This window comes from Talpa occidentalis, unplaced genomic scaffold (assembly GCF_014898055.3).
Source record: "Talpa occidentalis isolate TD23 unplaced genomic scaffold, MPIMG_talOcc4v2.1 talOcc4.11, whole genome shotgun sequence".
NCBI lineage: Eukaryota > Metazoa > Chordata > Mammalia > Eulipotyphla > Talpidae > Talpa > Talpa occidentalis.
In genome coordinates this window covers 64,453,707-64,472,942 of record NW_023601104.1, presented here as the reverse complement: position 1 = coordinate 64,472,942, position 19,236 = coordinate 64,453,707, and the positions used below count along the sequence as shown (strand labels likewise).

General features: G+C 45.7%; 1 protein-coding gene across 5 annotated transcripts in view; it reads right to left on the bottom strand.

Moving 5' to 3' along the window:
* The window catches only part of SAMD4A (sterile alpha motif domain containing 4A), a 204,355-nt gene that overhangs the window by 25,798 nt on the left and 159,321 nt on the right, over positions 1–19,236 (bottom strand). For 4 of the 5 annotated variants that reach the window (XM_054690487.1, XM_054690493.1, XM_037503373.2 and 1 more), the window contains 3 exons: positions 9,988–10,097; positions 7,741–7,827; positions 1,065–1,398 (listed from right to left, as the gene is read on the bottom strand). In XM_054690487.1, the coding sequence (XP_054546462.1) occupies positions 1,065–1,398; positions 7,741–7,827; positions 9,988–10,097 (531 nt within the window). Of the gene's footprint in view, positions 1–1,064; positions 1,399–5,564; positions 5,608–7,740; positions 7,828–9,987; positions 10,098–19,236 lie in introns of those variants that run through there. The other variant, XM_037503376.2, reaches the window with a different exon arrangement.

Below are 19,236 nucleotides of genomic sequence, written 5' to 3'. Positions count from 1 at the left end.
GTGGAGAGATAACAGAGCTCAGTGTGAGGTGTCTATTTGTCACTTTCCACCATTTTTTTAATGTTGAGCATGAGTTTACTTCTTTATGATAATATTTGGAAGCATTTAAACTTTAAGAAGTCATGTCAGAGGAGGTCTCCTGAGGGTTAAGCACACCATGGACCTCATCATAGGGGAGTGGGGATGCTCCACATACTCAGCTAACCATGGCCACATGTTACATTAATCCAACACCACAAAGAACCCACTTGGGTGTGGGGGATGCTGAACCCATCAAGATACTGACAGTTCAGCTCTGAGGATGGTAAAAGTCATGGCCACTGAAACAGATTTCTATGGATTTAAATGTTTTACACTGAACCAGATTTCTATGGATTTAAATGTGTTATGTCATGGACGATGGGGCTCAGTTCCTCTAAGGCTCAGGTGTCCATGTCTTTGGGTAAAAACTTGATTCTTTAAAATGTCCTGAAATATTGCACAATAAAAAAGAAAAAAACTGTTTCCCCTTCCCAAAGGAAAAGTACTGGAATTTACTACAATTTTAAAATAATCAAGATTTCTTGTGAAACGTCCCATAAACACAAATATGTTCCAAGGATAAGTGCATAGGGGCCTGAGTCACAGGTTATCCAGGCAGAAAGGACCACGGGTGCATTCTGGCTGACCCTACAGACATGCACGCACTTACGCACATGCACAGGCACAGGCACACGTATGCACGCACAGCCCCATGCCTTGCATGGTCCCGGGTGAGGGCTGATGTTAGCCCTAGCACTCTCCTAGGAGGCCCAGGGCACACTCCTGGTGTGGGGATGTGAGAGAGAAAGCAGACAGGGTAAGGGTTAAGGAAGAGGCCTATGGTGAGGGTAGTCAGGGAGGTTGGAGTTCAGATCCAACTAACTTAACCTCTGAACTATACTTTCCTCATCTGTAAAATGGGCTATTGACTTCTCCTTTGGCAGACAATGGATCTGCATGCAGGGGGAGCCCCTTGGGAACAGGTAGTTCTGGGTAATGATATTAACAGAAGAAAAGGGGGAGGTGGGAGAATCGAGGTCTACCTTTCCCCATGACACGTGTGAACTGCCCGGGGAGATCCCCCTCCGGCAGGGGGGCGACAGCCAGCTCCCCATCACAGCTGCTCAGCTGGTGTGGCTGGAGCCCACCGCTGGCCCCTCCTGAGGTGGTTGCCGTGGCGCCAGTGGCCACAGCACTCTCTTTGCAGTCGGGGCTCTGGTTCTCGGGGCCCATCAGCGAGGGTGGGTGTGGGGCCCGGGGCTCCTGGCGGCGCGCCTCAGGGGTGGTGCTCGGGGAGCTGTAGGCCTTGATGGGAGTCAGGATCATCTGGTGCAGTTCCTGGAGTGGGATGCGCAGGTTGCCCCCCTCGATGATATCCTGGAAGGTCAGAGGGAGAAGGTGTGCATTAGGGTCAGGTGGCCTGCCTCGATGTCACCAGCCCCTGCCCCAACTGCTGACAGGACCAGGCATTGGCCCCTCAGAACATTCTCTGGAAAAGCAACCATTCTAATTTTATCATTCTAATATTAGCCCAGGTAGCACACAGATATGTATAATGAGGAAACTATACATCACCTAAAAACCCCAAATCCTAAATTTAGTGATCACTAAAATGATTTTGGTACTTTTCCTTCCTGAATTCCTCAGTGTCTTTTTATAAAATGCATTTATATAGTTTACATTCACACATTTTGAGAGGCTGCGTAATAAGGCTGTGGTGGTTTCCTATATGTGATTTGTTTGGACAAAGGTGCCTGTTTATTCACCCCTGCATTCAGCCCATGACAGGGGCTAGCAGTGAACAGCACAGACTCTAGGACAGATGGCTGCAGTTTGAATTTTGATTGTGCTGTGTGACCTTGGCTAAATGACTTAACTTCTCTGTGTCTCAGCTACCCTGGGTATGTAAAATGAGGATAACAATAATATCGGCCTTGTGTGCTTGTAAATTAAGTACATATGGAGCGTGCCAGTGTGCCAGGCACTGTGCTAGGCATGGGGATGTGGTGGGAATAACCTTTATAAAGTTCCCTCAGGGAATTCACATCCTACATGAGATGAATATTCACCATGCTAGGAACCGAGGACAGGACCGCTGAGAGGGGAGGCTTTCTGAGAGGGTGATATTGGACGAGGAATCAAACGAGCCTGGGCATCGGGTCCTGAGAAAGGGCGCTTCAGGCAGCAGGCATGGCAAGGGCAAAGACCTGAGGTGGAGGGGGCTGGGTAAGAGGGAGGGGCAGGAAACGATTTAAGAAGCTGCAGGGCTCTGACGGCAGAAGTTTGCAGGCTGGGGTGGGGATGCAGGAGTTTCTTCTTAATGAATCAGGAGAGTGACAAATTTTAGAAGGGTCACTCTGGAGAAAATACGTATAATATGTCTATACTATAATGTTTATACTAGCATCTAATAGATACATAGCTTTACGGTATACAGTGGATCCTTCTGTAATAGTATGACATACTGGGCATTATTAGAGAAAGGAATGAAGATGGAGTCTCATGGACGTTTACCCACATGCACACAGGTGCAGAACAGGCCAAGACACTTGTGGCTGGGAGTGTGGCAGGGGGTCAAGTTGGGGATGGGGCATGTGGATGGGCCGGCCCTCTGCCACTGTGCTTATGCAGTGAACCATCCCCTGGGGACTAAGAAAGGACACTGACAATCAGGGCCCTGATTAGTAATGAAGTATTTAATCTTCTGAGAGCCCAGAATAGCAAGGACATAATTTTAAAAGCCTGAAGCATGAGCACCAATCCATTCCTGGGATATTCTCCTACCAAGAAAAATTGCTTGATGATGTCAAGGAACACAGGCATGTGGAATGTGATCATTTCTGACCCTGACTTTCCAATAAATGATTAGGAAAGGAAACCTGAGGATGGTGGCCTTGAACTTGGTGTTACACTTGTGGGCAGCAAAGCACTGACAACCTGCTGTCTTTGGTGGGAGCCTGCTTTGTTCAGGGGGTTGGAAGCAGAGCCTGAATTGTGTCTTAGCTAGTCGGCACTGTGGGTTTATGAGGGAAATAGCCACTAGAATTGCCTCCAACCTGGCCAGGGCGACTGTCTGGCTGACGGTAAGAGAGAGTCCATTGCAAAGAGGAGGGCTTCAGAGATTCTACCCCCATCCTCTGAACCTGGCGCGACCGCCAGCCAGCCAGCAGCCCGTGTTGGCAGGCCTGACGCATGCATGAGTCGGGAGGAGGATCCTGAGCATTCCCAATTTCGCTGCTGCCTGGACTAAGCAGTCCATTCCCTGAGTTTGATGCCATCATATGACTGACTCCTCGACTTTGGATCTGGTGACAGATCAAAGCAGGAGGGCCAGGAAGCAAGCTAGCTGCCCCTGGGCAGGCAAGCACCTGCTGCCTCTCCTAACCTAACAATGTGCAAATGGGGGGGCCCTGCCTCACAGTGCTGCCAACTGCCCAACCAGGAATGGGGTGTCGGGGGAACTGAGCTGCTTATGGAGTGTATGATGGGGGAGGGGAAGGGAAAGGAGAGAAGAGGAGTGAGGGTGCCCCACAGAGGGGCTGGGCAAGCAAGGCTGGCAGGTCGAGCTGGTGGGGGGGGGTGTGAGTGCATCCCTGCCTTGCCATCCCACGAGGCTGCACCCTCTGAGTGAGCAGATGCCTGCTCGTGACTCCATCAACTGCCACCCAGCCTCCCTGCTCCTGTCACACTCAGAAGCTCTCTGCACTTGCTCAGTGGTGGGGAAGGAGATTTTGATTATGCTTAAGAGCTGAACTCCTTCAGAGAGGAAACATATACTTCCCCATGTTCAAATCTTACCTTATTCCATTGGGGACAACCACACCAGAAAGGAACCCATGACATAAATAACAATATTGGACTTTTTCTGTAAAATAACTTAACTGGTTTTGCCTCCCCTTCCCACTCCCCTACGCATCTCCCCAAGCCCCAGACTTCAATCCTCTGTCTCTGAGATAACACTTGGATGACAACCAGTTAGCAGTACTGCTGCTCATGCCAGCTCTGGAGGGTGACACTTGTGACATCAGGTTACATTCCTGATCCTTCAAGATGGGTTTCAGAACTCAATCCTCAGATCTCAAGCTGAGAAGGGAGCTAGGGAACATCTCAAATGGAACCCAATCCAGTGCCTTTCACTAGCGAGGGGAACTAATTTTCCATGTTGACAAAACTAGGGAATCAACCCAAGTCTCTATTGATCCTTCATGCCATAAATATAAACCTACATGACAAACACAAAGAGGCCAAACAAAGCTGTCTGTAAGCTAACGTGCAGTGAGCCCACTGTTGCATGGCCTTCAGCTCGGTGGACATGGGCTCAGGGCAGATAAGAGGAAGGAAGCTACTTTCTGAACATCCCAGCCTTCCTAGTCTGGCTTTCTCAGATCAGGGTAAGACTGGTTCAGAGGCCTTTGCAGGTTGTGTAACAGTTGTCTGAAAAGAGAACTTCAACAGCCAAGGGTCCCCAGCAATTATTCAACTCTCTGTGGCCAAAGAACTTGGACTTCTCACACAGATGGTATCTCTGGATCTACTTAAATCCATTCTCTTTCTCCTTTCATTCCTCAAGTATCAGTGAGCCTTGCCATGAGCCAAGCACTGTTAGGCATTGGGGAAATAAAATGGAAGACCACAGAGTCCTCATCCAGAGATATGCTTACAGTTCCTGGGACCCACACAGTGAGGGTGTGTGGTCAGGACAGGGGACTAAGGGAGAACAGTGTGTGTGTGTGTGTGTGTGTGTGTGTGTGTGTGTGTGTGTCCTTTCTCCATGCCAGGCTCCAGGCTCAAAAGGATGGAAAAAAGCATGTGGAAACGTTTTCATTGTTAAAAATAAATGCTGAAAAAAGCTACCATTTTAATCTTCCTTCCCCCCAATCGCCTATTTCCTCACCCCATGGCCTCAAGGGTTTCTGCTTCTATCCCCTCCATTTCCCTGAAGCCCTTCCATCATGGCTACAGTGACCTACTGGTGGCCAATTCTAGGGGACAGTAGATTTTTTAGACCCCCTCCACATCTTTCTGTGCTCCTTAGGGCCTGTCCTCAGCTCTCATCATGCAAAACACACTTGGTATGGAGGGGTGATTATATCAACTACCATTTACACAGTGACCCACAACTGAGACTTGTGAACTCTAGACTTCTTTTTCTGGCCAATGACTTGCCACCTCCACCCAGTGCACCACAGACTCAATGAGTCAAACTCAATTCCAAGTCTCTGACACTATTAACTCCTCCTATATTTTTGGTCCCCAGAAGGCATGGCACCCATGCCTAACCCCCTGCTATTTTCTGGGCCCCTTCACCTTCATGGCCCCTCCCTAGGCTTAGGGGGCCCACCAAGATTGGCTATAGGTTACTAATGAATCTTCCAGTCAGCACGGCTCCTCCCCACTGCTGGGTGGTCTGCTTCATCCCAGAAGATGCCCCTCCCCACCTGCCCCCGGGTGCCATGGAAGGCCCTGGGTTGTGAGAGCATCAGCCTCATGTCCATGTGATGCCAGGCATGCTGCGAGCAAGCCGAGGGCAGGAGTGCACTCACGGTTAGCCTCCAGTGCACGAAGTAACTCTGGTCCAAGCAGCTGCTTTAAGTGTTCAGGAACTGAGTGGAAGAGCTCTGGGGAAGAGCTTATCTGCAGCCACTACTGATTATGAACTAGCCCGGGCGGGGTGCCCCCATCTCCTTAGAAATCTCCAGGTTCTATGTGACATAAGAATGCTGTAGGCAGGCAAGGGCATGATGACAGCGTTTTCAACAGCATAATCAACTGAGATGTCTGGGAACACCAGAGAAAGGGCTGACTTGAGTCTGTTGCTGCTGTTCTACATGGTAACAGGTCATGGACAAGTCCTACCCTCAAAAGCAGGGAGAGGCCTGGCCCAGAGAAAAGAGAACAGAGCCAGGGGTTGCATCCTCAGGGGATCTTGAGGGGAGGGTCACCCCAGCCCCAGGCCACTGGCTTCTGGAGGGGCAGAGCTTTCTGTGGCAGCTTTCCTCCCCAGAGAAGTCAAACAGAATAAACACATTATTGCTTGGTTCTTGGCCATTAGCTGCTCTCAGATTTGTATTACATTGTTGTCTTTTTAACACTCACATTTGGTGAACCAGGGAGAAAGTATTTTTGGGGGGTGTTATTATTCTAGGTGTGAAATCTGGGACACAGAATATATCACTGACATAGCAAAGGGTGGACAGAAAGTCAGTGGTGTGTTAGGCCACCTGTGCCCTGGTATCTCCCTACTGACCAGCCCAAGGCTGCTGGGAATAGAGCCAATGGCAATTTCAGGTAGAGGATAGGAATGAGCTACTGCAGGACACTCCAGAAATAGGGGGACAAGTCACTCTTTCACCCTAACACTCAGCAACCTCCTCCCTATGCCAAATGTTTTCTGTGCTTTCTGACAGATGAGGAGAAAACTGGCCTTGTGACTGTTCCCCTATATTAAAAATGGCAATAATCACTCTGTAAGACAAGCTGCCTGGCAGAGGAGTTAGTATAAAATTAAGGATCAATAATCTGGGGTTCAGTTGGACAGGTCACTTTGTGGTTCATCTTAATGAAGCATGTGCCTCTTGTCATGGGCATAGGTAAGAAGCCTGTCCATCTAGAGGATCTGAAAGCAGCCTTATACTTGTCTAGATACACATTCTGCAAATATATATAATTTATATTTTATGTGCTATGAATTAAATATAACTTTATATATTGTATATAAACTTATATACACACATGCATCTTTGTGAATATGACAAAAAACTGCATTCCATTAAAATGTTTATGTGCTCACAAAACTTGCTTTAGCTTACCTACTTTCCATACTTTCAAAGTTGTCCTGGGATTACTAGAAGAGGTTTGTTTTGCAAAAGCCTTGCAGGCAGCAAATACCTACTGAACTTCCCAACCCCAAAGCCCTCCAACAGTCATGCACAAGCACCCCAGCTCTGGCACAGAGGCAGCAACGGATCACTCAGGCACAGTACAAAGCATCTTGGATGAAATCCTAAAGTCACCAAGTCCTAAAAATGACATCCTCACCAGGGTGATGTCCAGATATAAAGATCAGAAGAGTACAGTTCATGTAGCAAACACAAAGTGACGGTAGCAGATAACGACTTTAATACTGGAATAGACTCTTTTTCAGCATTTAAGTATTTTTAAGAGGGTGCCTTCTAGAGTCATGGGGAACCACACTATTCAATTAAAATCTGAAATTATTCTTGGGAGAGCCAACTATGCCCCACTACTGAGTGATCTTGATCTCTCTCTTGAAACCTGAGGCACCCCAGTTGGTGTTTGCCACTCCAGGGGGCAGCTTTTTTCAAAGCCAGATTCTCCCCTCAGTGGACAGCAGGGATGAAGCACATCTGGGTATTCCCTACACTGTCTGTTACCTCGGGGAGATCTCTACAAGTGCATAAAGGGGAAGAGAATGGACATGAAGTGTGCATTTACTGTGCTCCTGGAGAGCTCTGGACAGCGGTCACAGGGGACTGCACCCAGGGAGGACGTACGTTTGGGCCGTCAGGTCACATACCAGTGTAGACAACCAGCAAGTGTCACTGCACAATCATTTCCTTTTTTTTTTTTTTTCTGATTTTAGGGAAACAGCACAGCACACTCTCTGAGGTCTGCCAACGACACTTTCAACTGAGATTTTCCATGGTTTACTTTCCTATGGTGAAGGTGGAGCCTTTCCTTGGCCCGGCCATCACTTACCCTTTCCAAAGACTTCAGGAGGTTTTGTCTCTCTTTGAGCTTCTGAATACTGATGACAATTTTGTGTCTTGCACCTTTGGTAACATTCTGTAATTAGAAGTCATATTTAAAAACATATTTAAGAATCAGCTTAGAAACTCCCAGAGGCTGTCCTTCGCCGTCTGCTTTGTTCCTACACATCAGCAGGCTAGTAAATATCCATTTGTGTGTCTCTTTAGTATCCATTGTCATTAACCTCTGCTTACTAGCCAGTCTAACCTACATGCTTACCCGTGTCTTTTGGCTGTGACCTTTAGAAGAGAGAGAGAGACAGAGCAGCCAATTACCCCACCCAGCTTGACATTTCTTCGTCGTCTTAAAAGATCATTTTTAAGTCACACACTCCTCTTCTCTAGGTTTATCATTTCAGTCCTTCCTAGTTGTCCTAAATGTTGCATCCTCATACAGACATTCATTGTGCCTCAAACTTTCCTGTAATTGCCCATTTGGAAAAGATGGGAATTCCAGTATCATTCTTACCTGGCACCTTACACAGGCAGTTTTTGTCAGTTCCCAGCCCCTATTTGTCTCCATAAAGAAAACTAGAATAGGCTATAACTTAAATCTATAACTCAGTCATCATTTCTGGTAAATGATTAGGATATACAGGTAAGCTTGTGGATTTTCTCTTAACTGTGTAGTAATGATGAACCTAGGGATTTAGATAAACATTCTAGATACTGCAACTATCCACATAGAAGGTCCTTTTCAAATCAGGTTTCTAATACAAATTTCTAAGTGGCTTCTTGCAGCAATTCCTAGAATTCCTCTTAACGAAGATGGGAACACCAGTGACAACCCTGTACTGAGAAAAATTAAGACTTAAGTGACAACTGAACTCGTCAAGATGAAGCACTGGGGGCATAGTTCTGTTCTTCCTTGACTTTGGGTTCAAGTGAATTAAATTACTCAGAAAAGTTTGTGCTGGCCTCTGGCTTGCCCTTCGTGTCAACTATTTCTTGTTTTTTTCTCAAATAGAACAACTGATGACTTAGATTTTTTTTTTCTCAACTCTGACCCAACACAAAAATGCTCTTAGAAGCAGTTCTCATCAATCCCTGGGATCTGAAGGAACAATCAAGATCCAAAAAGTGGTGGGAGAAGCATTAGGAAGTTGAAATTAGTGCCTTTCATTCTGGGAGAATGTGCACTGACTTTGGGCTTTGTCTTGCATCTCAATACTGGTATTCAGCCAGAGCTGCAGAGGTTACCCAGGGGACTGAATACGCACTGGGAACCCAGGGCTCTGCTGGGAGGTGTGCCTCCAGCCCAGCCAGGCCCCAAATGGTCCAATCTCCTCTTCCTGCAGGGGAAATACTATTAGTCCATTCAGACCATTAATTCTTTCAAATCACCGCTCAAAGGAAACTGAAGTCAATTTGAAACATGCAAATAGCATTTTAAACAAGGGAAACAAAGACATCGGTCAAATCTATTTACTCGAGCACAGCATGGTAGGAAACATGCTTAGTTTTGGGGTTCAGTTTGGTCTTTGGCATTCTTACATGGGCAAAGATGCCTCAGAAGGAAGGAGGAATTTTATCTTTTAAGGCACGCAGAAGGGAGTGAAATCTGAGACCTGGAGTGATCCCATTCTCAGTGATAGTCACATATTACTTGAAGAGTCTAGAAGAAAAAGCATTTTCTACAACCTTCTCCAATCTCAATTAAGACCAGTCTGCACAGGTTTTTGGAAAAGTATTATTGAAGGTCTGAGGCATGACCTGGCAGTTCTATTCACTAACTAGTATAGGTTAGCTGATTTGTAACTGGACTGGACAAATGACAGCCAATCTGTCATTCCCCAAACAAGGCCTGGTCGGGGAGAGAGAGGGGCAGCAAGGGAAGCAACAGCAGGAAGATACTCTTTGAGTCCCTCGTTAAATGTTACTTTTTCTAGGAGACTTCACTGATTCTCCCCCAGCAACCTAGAACTTAAGGAGTATATCCAGGCTGTACCTTTTCCCTAACATCCTAGCTCACCATCACTTGCCCTGTGATTATTTTGCTCATCTTCTACCTCCTACTGAACGTAAGAACCCAGCCTTACTACTCACCATGTCATGCTGGCCAGAACCTGGAAGCTCCTAGAACAAGGCAAGCTAGTGGGTGGGTATAGGTAATGGTCCAAACAAGGTTTGTTTTGGACTTGAACTTTGAGTTCAAACTGGGGCATCTTCTCAGGGAGTAGCCCACAGAAGCACATACCTGAGCCTCTAGCTGGCACTCCGTGAGGGCCATCATTTCTTCGTACGTCATCTGGGAGAAAAGCGCAGCGTACTTGTGCAGGCGGAGGCTTTTTAGCCAGGCTGGAACATCTGTGGTGCAAGATGTGCGAGAGATGGAGAGAGACATTGAGAGAGAACGAGAAGAGATGACAAAAGACGTGAGAATAGAGAAAGGAAAAGAGGATGATGGTCAGAGGGGGGAAAAAGAAAAAAAACGTTGTTACTACTTTTTAAAAATTGGCAGCAAATGATGGACTTACAAGTCTTGCTCTAGCACTGTTAGGTTCCTTTAGTCTACTTTAGGCCAGGGGTTAATGACTTGGGGTTCATGGGCTTCCGAGCATATAGACTTCCCTAAGATTCTATCCTAACTTGTGAACTATATGGGTAGTTTTCTGGGCAGAGGGTCATCCATAACTTCCATAAGATTCTCAAAGGGGTTCTTGATCCAAGACATGGCAAATCACTGCTTTCGCCAGACAACTTCAGTATTGATTTGAAATTACCAACTGAGAATGCTAAAACTACATATGATGAGCCTTTATCCTCAAGACAGTTACTTCCTTGGTTCACTGCAGATCTCCACATACTGTTTTTTGCCATTTCCACAGTGATAGTGACAGTTGTAGGATCCCCTGGGTGGAGTCGTCATTGTTAGCCTGATCTTTCTTCCGACATCCTATATCCCAGTGAGAATGAGGGCATCCTGGATTCCATGTGTATGCGTGTGTGTGTGCGTGCATGCACGCATGCACTTGTGTGTGTGCACATGCACACACATGCAAGGACCATTTCTCCAAGCTACAAAAGTATCTGGATGTATCTCTAACCCTTTTCTTGAATGTCAACCATAAATCCATCAGAACTTGAAAGGTCCAAAAATCAACTAGACCATAGGATAAAAGAGATTCCAAAGAACATCTGAAATAAGTCCCAAGGCTGGGATTCTAGAGTAAGGAAAATTGAATAGTAACTGTATTGAAAAAATCCACAAGAGAATTATTACCTGGCTAAAAGCAACCAAATCAAAGGACTTGCCCCTGCTCTTTTTAGTCAGATTTGTTGAGTTAATAGATCTTTGAGATGCCTCTAGAATCATCTTCCTCCACCCCTGGCTCATTTTACAGATGGCAAAATTAAGTCTAGATCACAGAGTAATTACTCACAAAGTTCTAATCCACAGAAATGGGATTAGATCCAGGTCTCCTAGTTCTCAGTTTTCCCCTACATGATATCAGTTTCTTATGCAATGAGGGTCAAACAGTCCTTCAGTGGTAGGGTTGAATTAATGGTGACTGCAAGGTACTTTGAAATGCTGAAGAACTGGGTGAGAGTTATTCATGCTATCTATGACGTATTCTATTACCCATCTTGATGCAAGATACTGTCTATTGCTAAATATTTTATTCTGAGGGACTGACAAGGGCCATAGACAGTCCAAAATAATCAGGGACCTTTAATTCTTCAATGTTTGTGGTAGTTAACTGGGATTGATTCAACAGTACTGGTCTACTCTGAAATCAGGCCCTGTCTCCTAGGTGAACCACACTTGGGTAAGGGACTGTGGGTATGGAATCATCTTCTGAAATTCAAAGACACAGAAGGGGGAATGGGCTTGGTGAGGTCACTTCTTGGTATGCAGGAAAGTGAAAGCCAAAGAAGGGGAATTTCTATCGAAAAAGAATTGAATATGCAATGGCATTTTAAGAACAAACTCAGTATTTTCAGTCAAGAAATCACTTTGTTCTGTGCTTGGAGGCTCTTTATTCTCTGTGACAAGTGGAGAGTCCCTCTGGAACCATCATTAACCACAAGGACACAGGGCCTCCCCGGGCACACAGGACCAAATTACGGCCTCCTCAACTAAAATTGTGGCTGGACCAAGAGTCCAGGACATGCCAGCTTGGGGATGTGTGTGCTCCCCCCACAGCATTCTCGACCTATTTTACCAGACTTAATTCTCCACCAGGTTTTTGCTGCTGTTGAAACAAAGGTAATACTTCTGCCGAGCGAGGAGCAAATAATCATAGCTCTGGCCTTCAGGCCTACAACGTGTTTCCACTTTGTCATCAGGTTTCAGGTTTACTATTTACAACTTTGAAAAGCCCGAGTCGCTGCTCAGAAAATTCAATGATCATGACTCAGAGAAGTCTGGGTAATCCAACGCACAGTTTGTCATCAAAGAATACAGAGCAATTGCATGGTCCAAATTTTAATCACACAAAGTCCACTGATGATATAAGACAAGTGGAATTCTGAGCTACTAAATCACGTCAAACTAGGAACTTTGTAAGCCAAAGGGACAATATATTTTAAGAGTTCAGAGAGTGGGGTGCAAGTCTTGGTTTAGTAAATCTCAATCCAACTAGTGCTAGTGCCTTCCTATAAAAGATGACAATAGAATTCCCCTGGCTGGAGGGACTGAAGAGCCTGCCTCCCTCATTTAGCCAAAATGCAGGTCACTGGGAGTTGTTTTTCTAGAAGAGGTTACTACACAACTACTGAACATGGTGAGTTGGGACTTCCTGAGGGGTTATTTTTGGATAAGTTCCTGGGAAATGCAGGCTCCTCCTGTCCATATGTTCCGGGGGGGCAGGCACGTGTTGACTCTACTTGAGAGCAAGCATCTCAGTGCCGCATACTTAAGGAGCTCTCCTTTCTGCAAATGAACTGATGAACAAAGAAGAGGAAATCCCAGCTCTTAGAGCATAGTCTACTAACCTCCCACCCCGGTTGGCAGCAAAGCACCTTCCTTTGCCAGCGATTGAAACAAAACTCCATTAAAGAGAAAGCAAGCCAGAGAACTGAGTGACTTGACTATTTCATGCCTCCCATACCAGGAATGTCAATGACTTGGATTCTAAATGCTTTAAGATGATGGCCAGGGACAAACTAAAAGCCCAGGTCCCGCTCCTGATCTAGATGTTACATGGTGGATGCAAAGCTGAGACCCACCTAACAGAACTTCAGAGCTTTCCTTTTCATTTTGCAAAGCTTTGGTTATGGTTAGGAGACAGACAAGCAGGGAAGAAGGGGGGTTGTTTCCTAAAAGAGTTGATATGTGATTGAAGGCATATATGCTTGCTGGGCTCCCAGCTCTGGCTGGCACACGGTTATTATTACCTCCTCGGGGTTATCATGTCTGATGGAGGTCCCAGACCAGGAAGTCACTCTTCTATGCAGTGTGAGAAAGATAAATGCCTTTGCTATATGTGTGTTAAACTTTTTGATCAAGTCTGGGTATCCTGATATTTGCTCTCTCAACACTTATTGAATTTTCACTAGGGGGGTCATGCTTTGTGAAAATATGTTCCTTCCATCCGGGAACGTTTAATCCCTAGAGAATGCTGACACACACAAAATTATAACAGCTGTAGGACAAATGCTAAGTGTACTCAAAGTTCTAGAGGGACCCAGAACAACAAACATTTTTGATTTGCCTTGCAAACTACAGGATTGCTCCACAGTAGCCACAAACTTGGAGCCACTGGGAAAAGCATATTGAGAAAGCAGGAACAGCATATACATAAAACATAGAGCTAAGAGAGCATTCAGGTCAAGCAAACACTTGGATGAATAATAGAGGAAAAAAATCACAAACAAGGTGGGACAGATAGGCAGTGGCTAGATGATTGTCAGCTGTGATGCTGAAACAAAGGGTAGACCATCTTGTGGGTAGTGAGAAACTTGAAATCTGACAATGTTAGAAAGATAGACAATGTTAGACAATGTTAGAAAGATAACGGCTGTTGGTATAATGACTGGACTGGAGGATAGTAAGAGTGGAGGCCAAGTGACACATTCAAGAAGCTCTTGGTTGGCTTGGGAGGGCAGAGGTAGAAGAGAAGGAAAGGGTGGAAATCAGCAGTACTTGGAGAAGAACAGGAAGTAAGAGAAGAGTAAGAGTCCAAGATGATTCCTCTGATTCAAGTTTGGTGAGACAGAAAATACAGGGGAGCAGCAGGTTTGGGGTGAAAAGAAAGCGATGGTAACTCCACTTTAGGTCAGCTGTGGGTTATCCAGATGGAGAAATCAGGTGGTCAAGACCTCCAAAGAGAGGTCTGGATCAGGGGACAACTTTCCTTGTCAGTTGCAAGTGTTGGTGGTCATAGTTCAGATCACTCAGGGAAAGAGTGACAGTAGGGGAAAACCCTACACCCAGTGTGGAGACCTTAAGTTCCAACATTTAGGGGAAAGTGTAGGAAGAGAAGCCTATGAAGGAAACTGAGAAGACCAAAGGGGTTTGTGGAAGAATGAGCCACCATCACATGCGCGCCCATGCCATATCTCCATCCTTCAAGGAGCCACTTCCAGGTGTGGCCCTATTCGGTGCTTTAGATAAATAGTGCCACACCCACCTTTTATCTGTTCTATATTGGTCTTTACCAATGGGATCAAATTTCCAATTATGCTGATTTCTATGTCCCATTTAGAGTTTGGACACGTAAACCAGAGAGAGGCTTTGTGGTGTGTTCAACACTTACAAGTTGGGCTCCAATTAGAACTCAGACAGCTTTTCTTAAATGCCTGCTGTGGGCATGACTGCAAATAAGTCAAGGCAACAGACTGGGCAGCAGCTGACCCACAAACACAGAGGCCCTACACAAGAGAAATTCAGGACCAATGTTCCTCAAAAGCCAAATGTGGAAGAAGCAGAGAGGGCAGGGAGAGTAGAGAGAAACACACACGAGGAGCCTTCGTTTCACAGGAAGGCTCACCTGGGTGGGTTGTGGTACCTGCAGAGGGAAAAGTGCTCCCGTTCCCTGCAGTCAAGCTTATCTCCCCCTCTTTCCCCAAGAGAAGCCTTTGAGGTAGAGAAGAGGAACCAACTGAGGGATAAGAAGAGACTAACACCTCAATGTTGAAGTGACAGGAAAAACGTTCTTACAGAAACAGAGAGCAAGACTCTAGCAAGGTGGTCCAGATGACAGAAACTTGCCTTTATTTTTGACCAGAACGAAATGTACCAAACAATTCCCTTCTAGCCTCTGAGCAAAAGAAAGAAGTTGCCTGGGTCTCTGGTCCCCAGGGAGCAGTGAGCTGCCCATCGCTTTGGGAAGTGTTCATGGTGGCTTTCAGAGGGGGCCATGGCAGGTGTGGGGCTCAGAAAGCTCAGAGAAGGCCTTGTTTGGGGTAAAATACATACCAGTAGGGTTAGACACAATCAGAGGGCCTAAGTATCTCCTCACATTTCCGTTGGCTATGACACTGCTCAGTGCTGTGCTGCACTTGGCCTGCTTCATCTCACAAAACTGGGGCTGGGCTCTGCACCAAACTAGCTCTCCGAGTGCCTGCACGGGCCTTGAGGCATGTCAGATGAACACATACGCTTGGGAGGAAACGACAGTTACTAGTCTTGTGAACTTTCAGAATGTGGGGGGATCCTGGGGATTTGCTTTTCAAAGATATGAGGACCCTCAACCTGTCATAGCAGAATTAGCACTAGTCTGAGTCCATTAGGACCTATGCATGTGTTCATATGCTGGCATCTGGGAACAGAGAAAATGAAGTAGGTTTGCTAAATACCGGCTATTAAGTGACTTGAAGGCAGTGTAAGGTCCTTCAGAAAAGAGTGCTTCGTTCCCATGGCAGCCATGCAGACAAGTGTCCCAGCCACATCTGGAGCTGTGTTGCTCCCACACGTTCGGATGGCCCTCAGAAACATCATCTTCACAACCTTTCTGACAAAGGTTTCCGACGGGTTCTTTTTTCTTAAAAAGACCACGCTTCTCAATTATCCTAATCTCATTAAGACAGACAGAGGTTCAAAGGTCTGTGTTTTAAAAATAACTTGAAACCCCAAACCAGCTATTTCAGCAGAGGCAAATATATTCCCTTTGCTATGGGAAAAATGTTTATATAAGTTTCATCTAAGAAAGACTCCTTAGAAAAGGCAAACTGAGCATTTTTCACAGTCACTGGTCCTTTCTATTTTTAATTGCTATGTTTCTACCAAGGTTCCTGTGGAGTCAAAGGTTTCTGTCTTCCCTTTCCCAGGCCTATGTACAATCAATTTGACTGTTGCAATTACCTCTTCATTTTTGGACTAATGAAGCCACACATCATAAGCACACCCAGTTAATGATCATTTCCCGTGGGGAGGAGGTTGAAGTTCATGCCAAGCGAAACAGACCCCCAGTCTCCACTCCCGTCACACAACTACAATGAAAATTGAGCCCCTCACTCTTAAGGACCCTGATCTATGGTTTGTACCAGCCAGAAACTGGAATGGAGTCCCCAACAAGAACTTTACAGCAGGTAGGCGAGATACTTCCAGGGTGTGGGCGAGGAGAAGAGGCATGTCTCTATGGAGGCTACCATTCGCCTGCATGCACACCTCCACCAGAAAGCTCCCCAGGTTCCCATGTGGACTCACCAGGCCCCTCACCGTCCCACCGATCTGTCTCTTCTTCACTGATCTGTCAGTAGACCTGTTGCTACCGAGGACACCATGGGCTATGCAGACATGTCAGGAAGAAGCCTAGACATCGTCCTAAATTCCTCCCACTCCATCTGTCTGTATTCCATCAGTGTATTTCAATTCAGAGCTCTCTCCGCACTACCTCATATAAGTCCTGTGGATACACCCCTTTGTCCACTCTCACTGCAGTTTGCCTCGGTCCACCTTCAATTACTAAAATATCTTCTATCTCTCAGCTGGTCTTCAATTTCAGAGCTCCCTGTCCCCCACTCCTGTTCCCCTTACTGACATTTCCCCCAAACTGCTGCCAGCATCCTATGTCTAATATGAAAATCTAAGCACATTATTCTACTAAATTCCTTCAGCAGCTTCTACCAACATCAGGATAAAAGCACTAATCCTTTGCAAATTCTAGCCTCTGACTTTTCCCGCTTCAGGCCCCTTGCCCGTGTGTCCTACACATTCACATCGGAGGCTGCACTTGGTCCAGCTGCATCCTCTGCATGCTTTCACACGTGCTGCTCCCTCTGCATTGAATGCCCTCCCCTTTCCTGAGATATGTAACTTGTCATTAGCTCTGAGACTCAGCTGCAATTCTCTCTTCCTGCAAGAACTTCTCTCGACTTCCCTCCACTTTGATTTAGGGATCTGCTTGGTGTCTTGTCTCCAAGACCAGATATTTGCACCTCTGTCCACCTCTATCAGGTACCTGTTTGTTGTTGCTCATGTGACACGTGTCCCTCAAGGCAGGACAATCTCTCACCTCTGTCTCCCAATCGCTAGTCCAAAGCCTCTCTCAGCAGGTGCAGAAAGAAAAAATCAACTGACTTAAATGAGGACAAAAATGAAAGCTGTTAATGTCTACTTTCTTCTCGCAGGTGACATGGACACATCACTCACCAACAGCCCTGGCTTTCTGGTAAGTCTTTAAGGTATTGAGTTCCAACACCAACTCAGAGGACATATCATGCTAACATGAATGGCAAGAGTGCTTCTCTCATCAAGGAACTTCTGGTTTTCTTTATTTTCTCTTCCAGGAAATTATGGGAATGTCTTTTTTTCCACTTGACTACCTAAAGACTTTGCATGAGAAAAGAGGTAAAAAGCACATTGCATTCATGTGATGCTGAAGGAAGGATATTATATTATAACTGAGTACTGACTCAGAATCAAGAATTTCCCCTGGGATAAGGCACAGTGAAATTTTTTGAAAAGAACAAGAAACAAGTGAATTTAGAAAGCACAGCCAATGTATTTAGTCCAAACGTATAAGCGGCTACCTCCACAAGGCATGTTACAGGGGAGCTTTCATAGTCCCCTTAGGTTTCCCACTTCTCTTGCATTAATTTCCACTTGTGTACCTGATTCCATTTTTCCTGTAGCCTGAGTAGCCTGAGATATTAGTCTGAGTTCCCTACTCCAAGGGCCACCGGATCTGTGCTTTGGAGCTGACTTGAACCATCAGGGTGGATATTTACTCTAAAATGAAAAACAAAGTAGAGCAGGCAGACAATGTCAAACCTCAGAGCAAATGTTGGTCTAACCTGGGAGAGAATTTAGTGATGATCCTGGCAGGGAGTGCTGACATCAGGACAAGACGATGAGATCGATGTTTGTGAAAAATCAAAAGACAGAGAACGCTGGGCCCTGAGCTTTATTTCAGACTCTTGATCCAAGAGATATATTCCTAAGAGACAATCATAGCCACACCTGGCTAGTCTGTCTGGATGAAAGGAAGACTGGATGAACAGTGTTTCAGCAAGGTATGCACAGCTGTTGTCAAGAAAGATGGATTCACACTAAATTAAGCTCAATTATGGTGACTTTGTATTCTTTTCCCAAGGTGCCTGTGAGCGCTGACATGCAGCCCCTGGAGAGTTGGAGCTCCTCCAGATCCTACTACAGATTCCTTGTGGTTCTCATAAATTGGGCGTCTAAAAGTTAGAAAAATAGCAATCAGATGATGGCATCCTGAGATGGACCAGCAAGTAAGCTTAAGTAGCTTAAAAGGCTGACATTTCTGCCAGAGGCTCTGGTCATGAGAAGGAGAGAGATGGGGATCCATGAGGAAGAGCTGGCTCTTTTTAAAAGTGCTTTGTTTGATCTCCTATTTCATTTCTCAGAAAGTGTGTGTTAATTTAGAAAGTAAACCGGCATCTGCTCTTGGATTTGGGAATCAAACGACATATGCTTGGGATAGGCTTGTTAGCGGCTGCTCCGACAGCACTCTTCTGGAGGGGTACCCGGAAGAGTCTTTGATGGCCACAGTCCTTAGCAGTGGCCATCCCTCAAAGGCATCTTCCTCAAAGGCATCTGAGGTGGGTGGGGGTATTTCGGTTGAACAATGACTGACCGCTGGCTTTCTGCAATGCTATTACTTTCAGGTGTGGACATTTCTACTACTAGATCAACTGCTAAAGTGCAAATACACTTTTTTCATAATTAGAATCCTTAATCAACTGTCATATTCCTTCCTTCAATTATCTTTTGTCCTCAATTTAGGAAGGACTCTATACTTTGAATCACAATCCAATTCTGTGGAAGAAGGATGGTTCCATAAGTTAGCAGAAGATGGCCCTCTGTTTTGTCCAGTCACCAAAGAACCTGTTTTCTGACCACATTCCTTTGGGCTTATAAAGAAAATACAAGAACCTGCCTGTGTCATTTGCTGGTTGAAGGAGTTCTGAGGAAACAGTTCTCATCAAATTTAAAGGAAGACAATCAAGGAAGATTATGGGATTTTCCTTGAACTTTGGACTATCTTGGCTTTTATTCCAAGCTGAAATAGGATATTTGTTCCAATTTTTT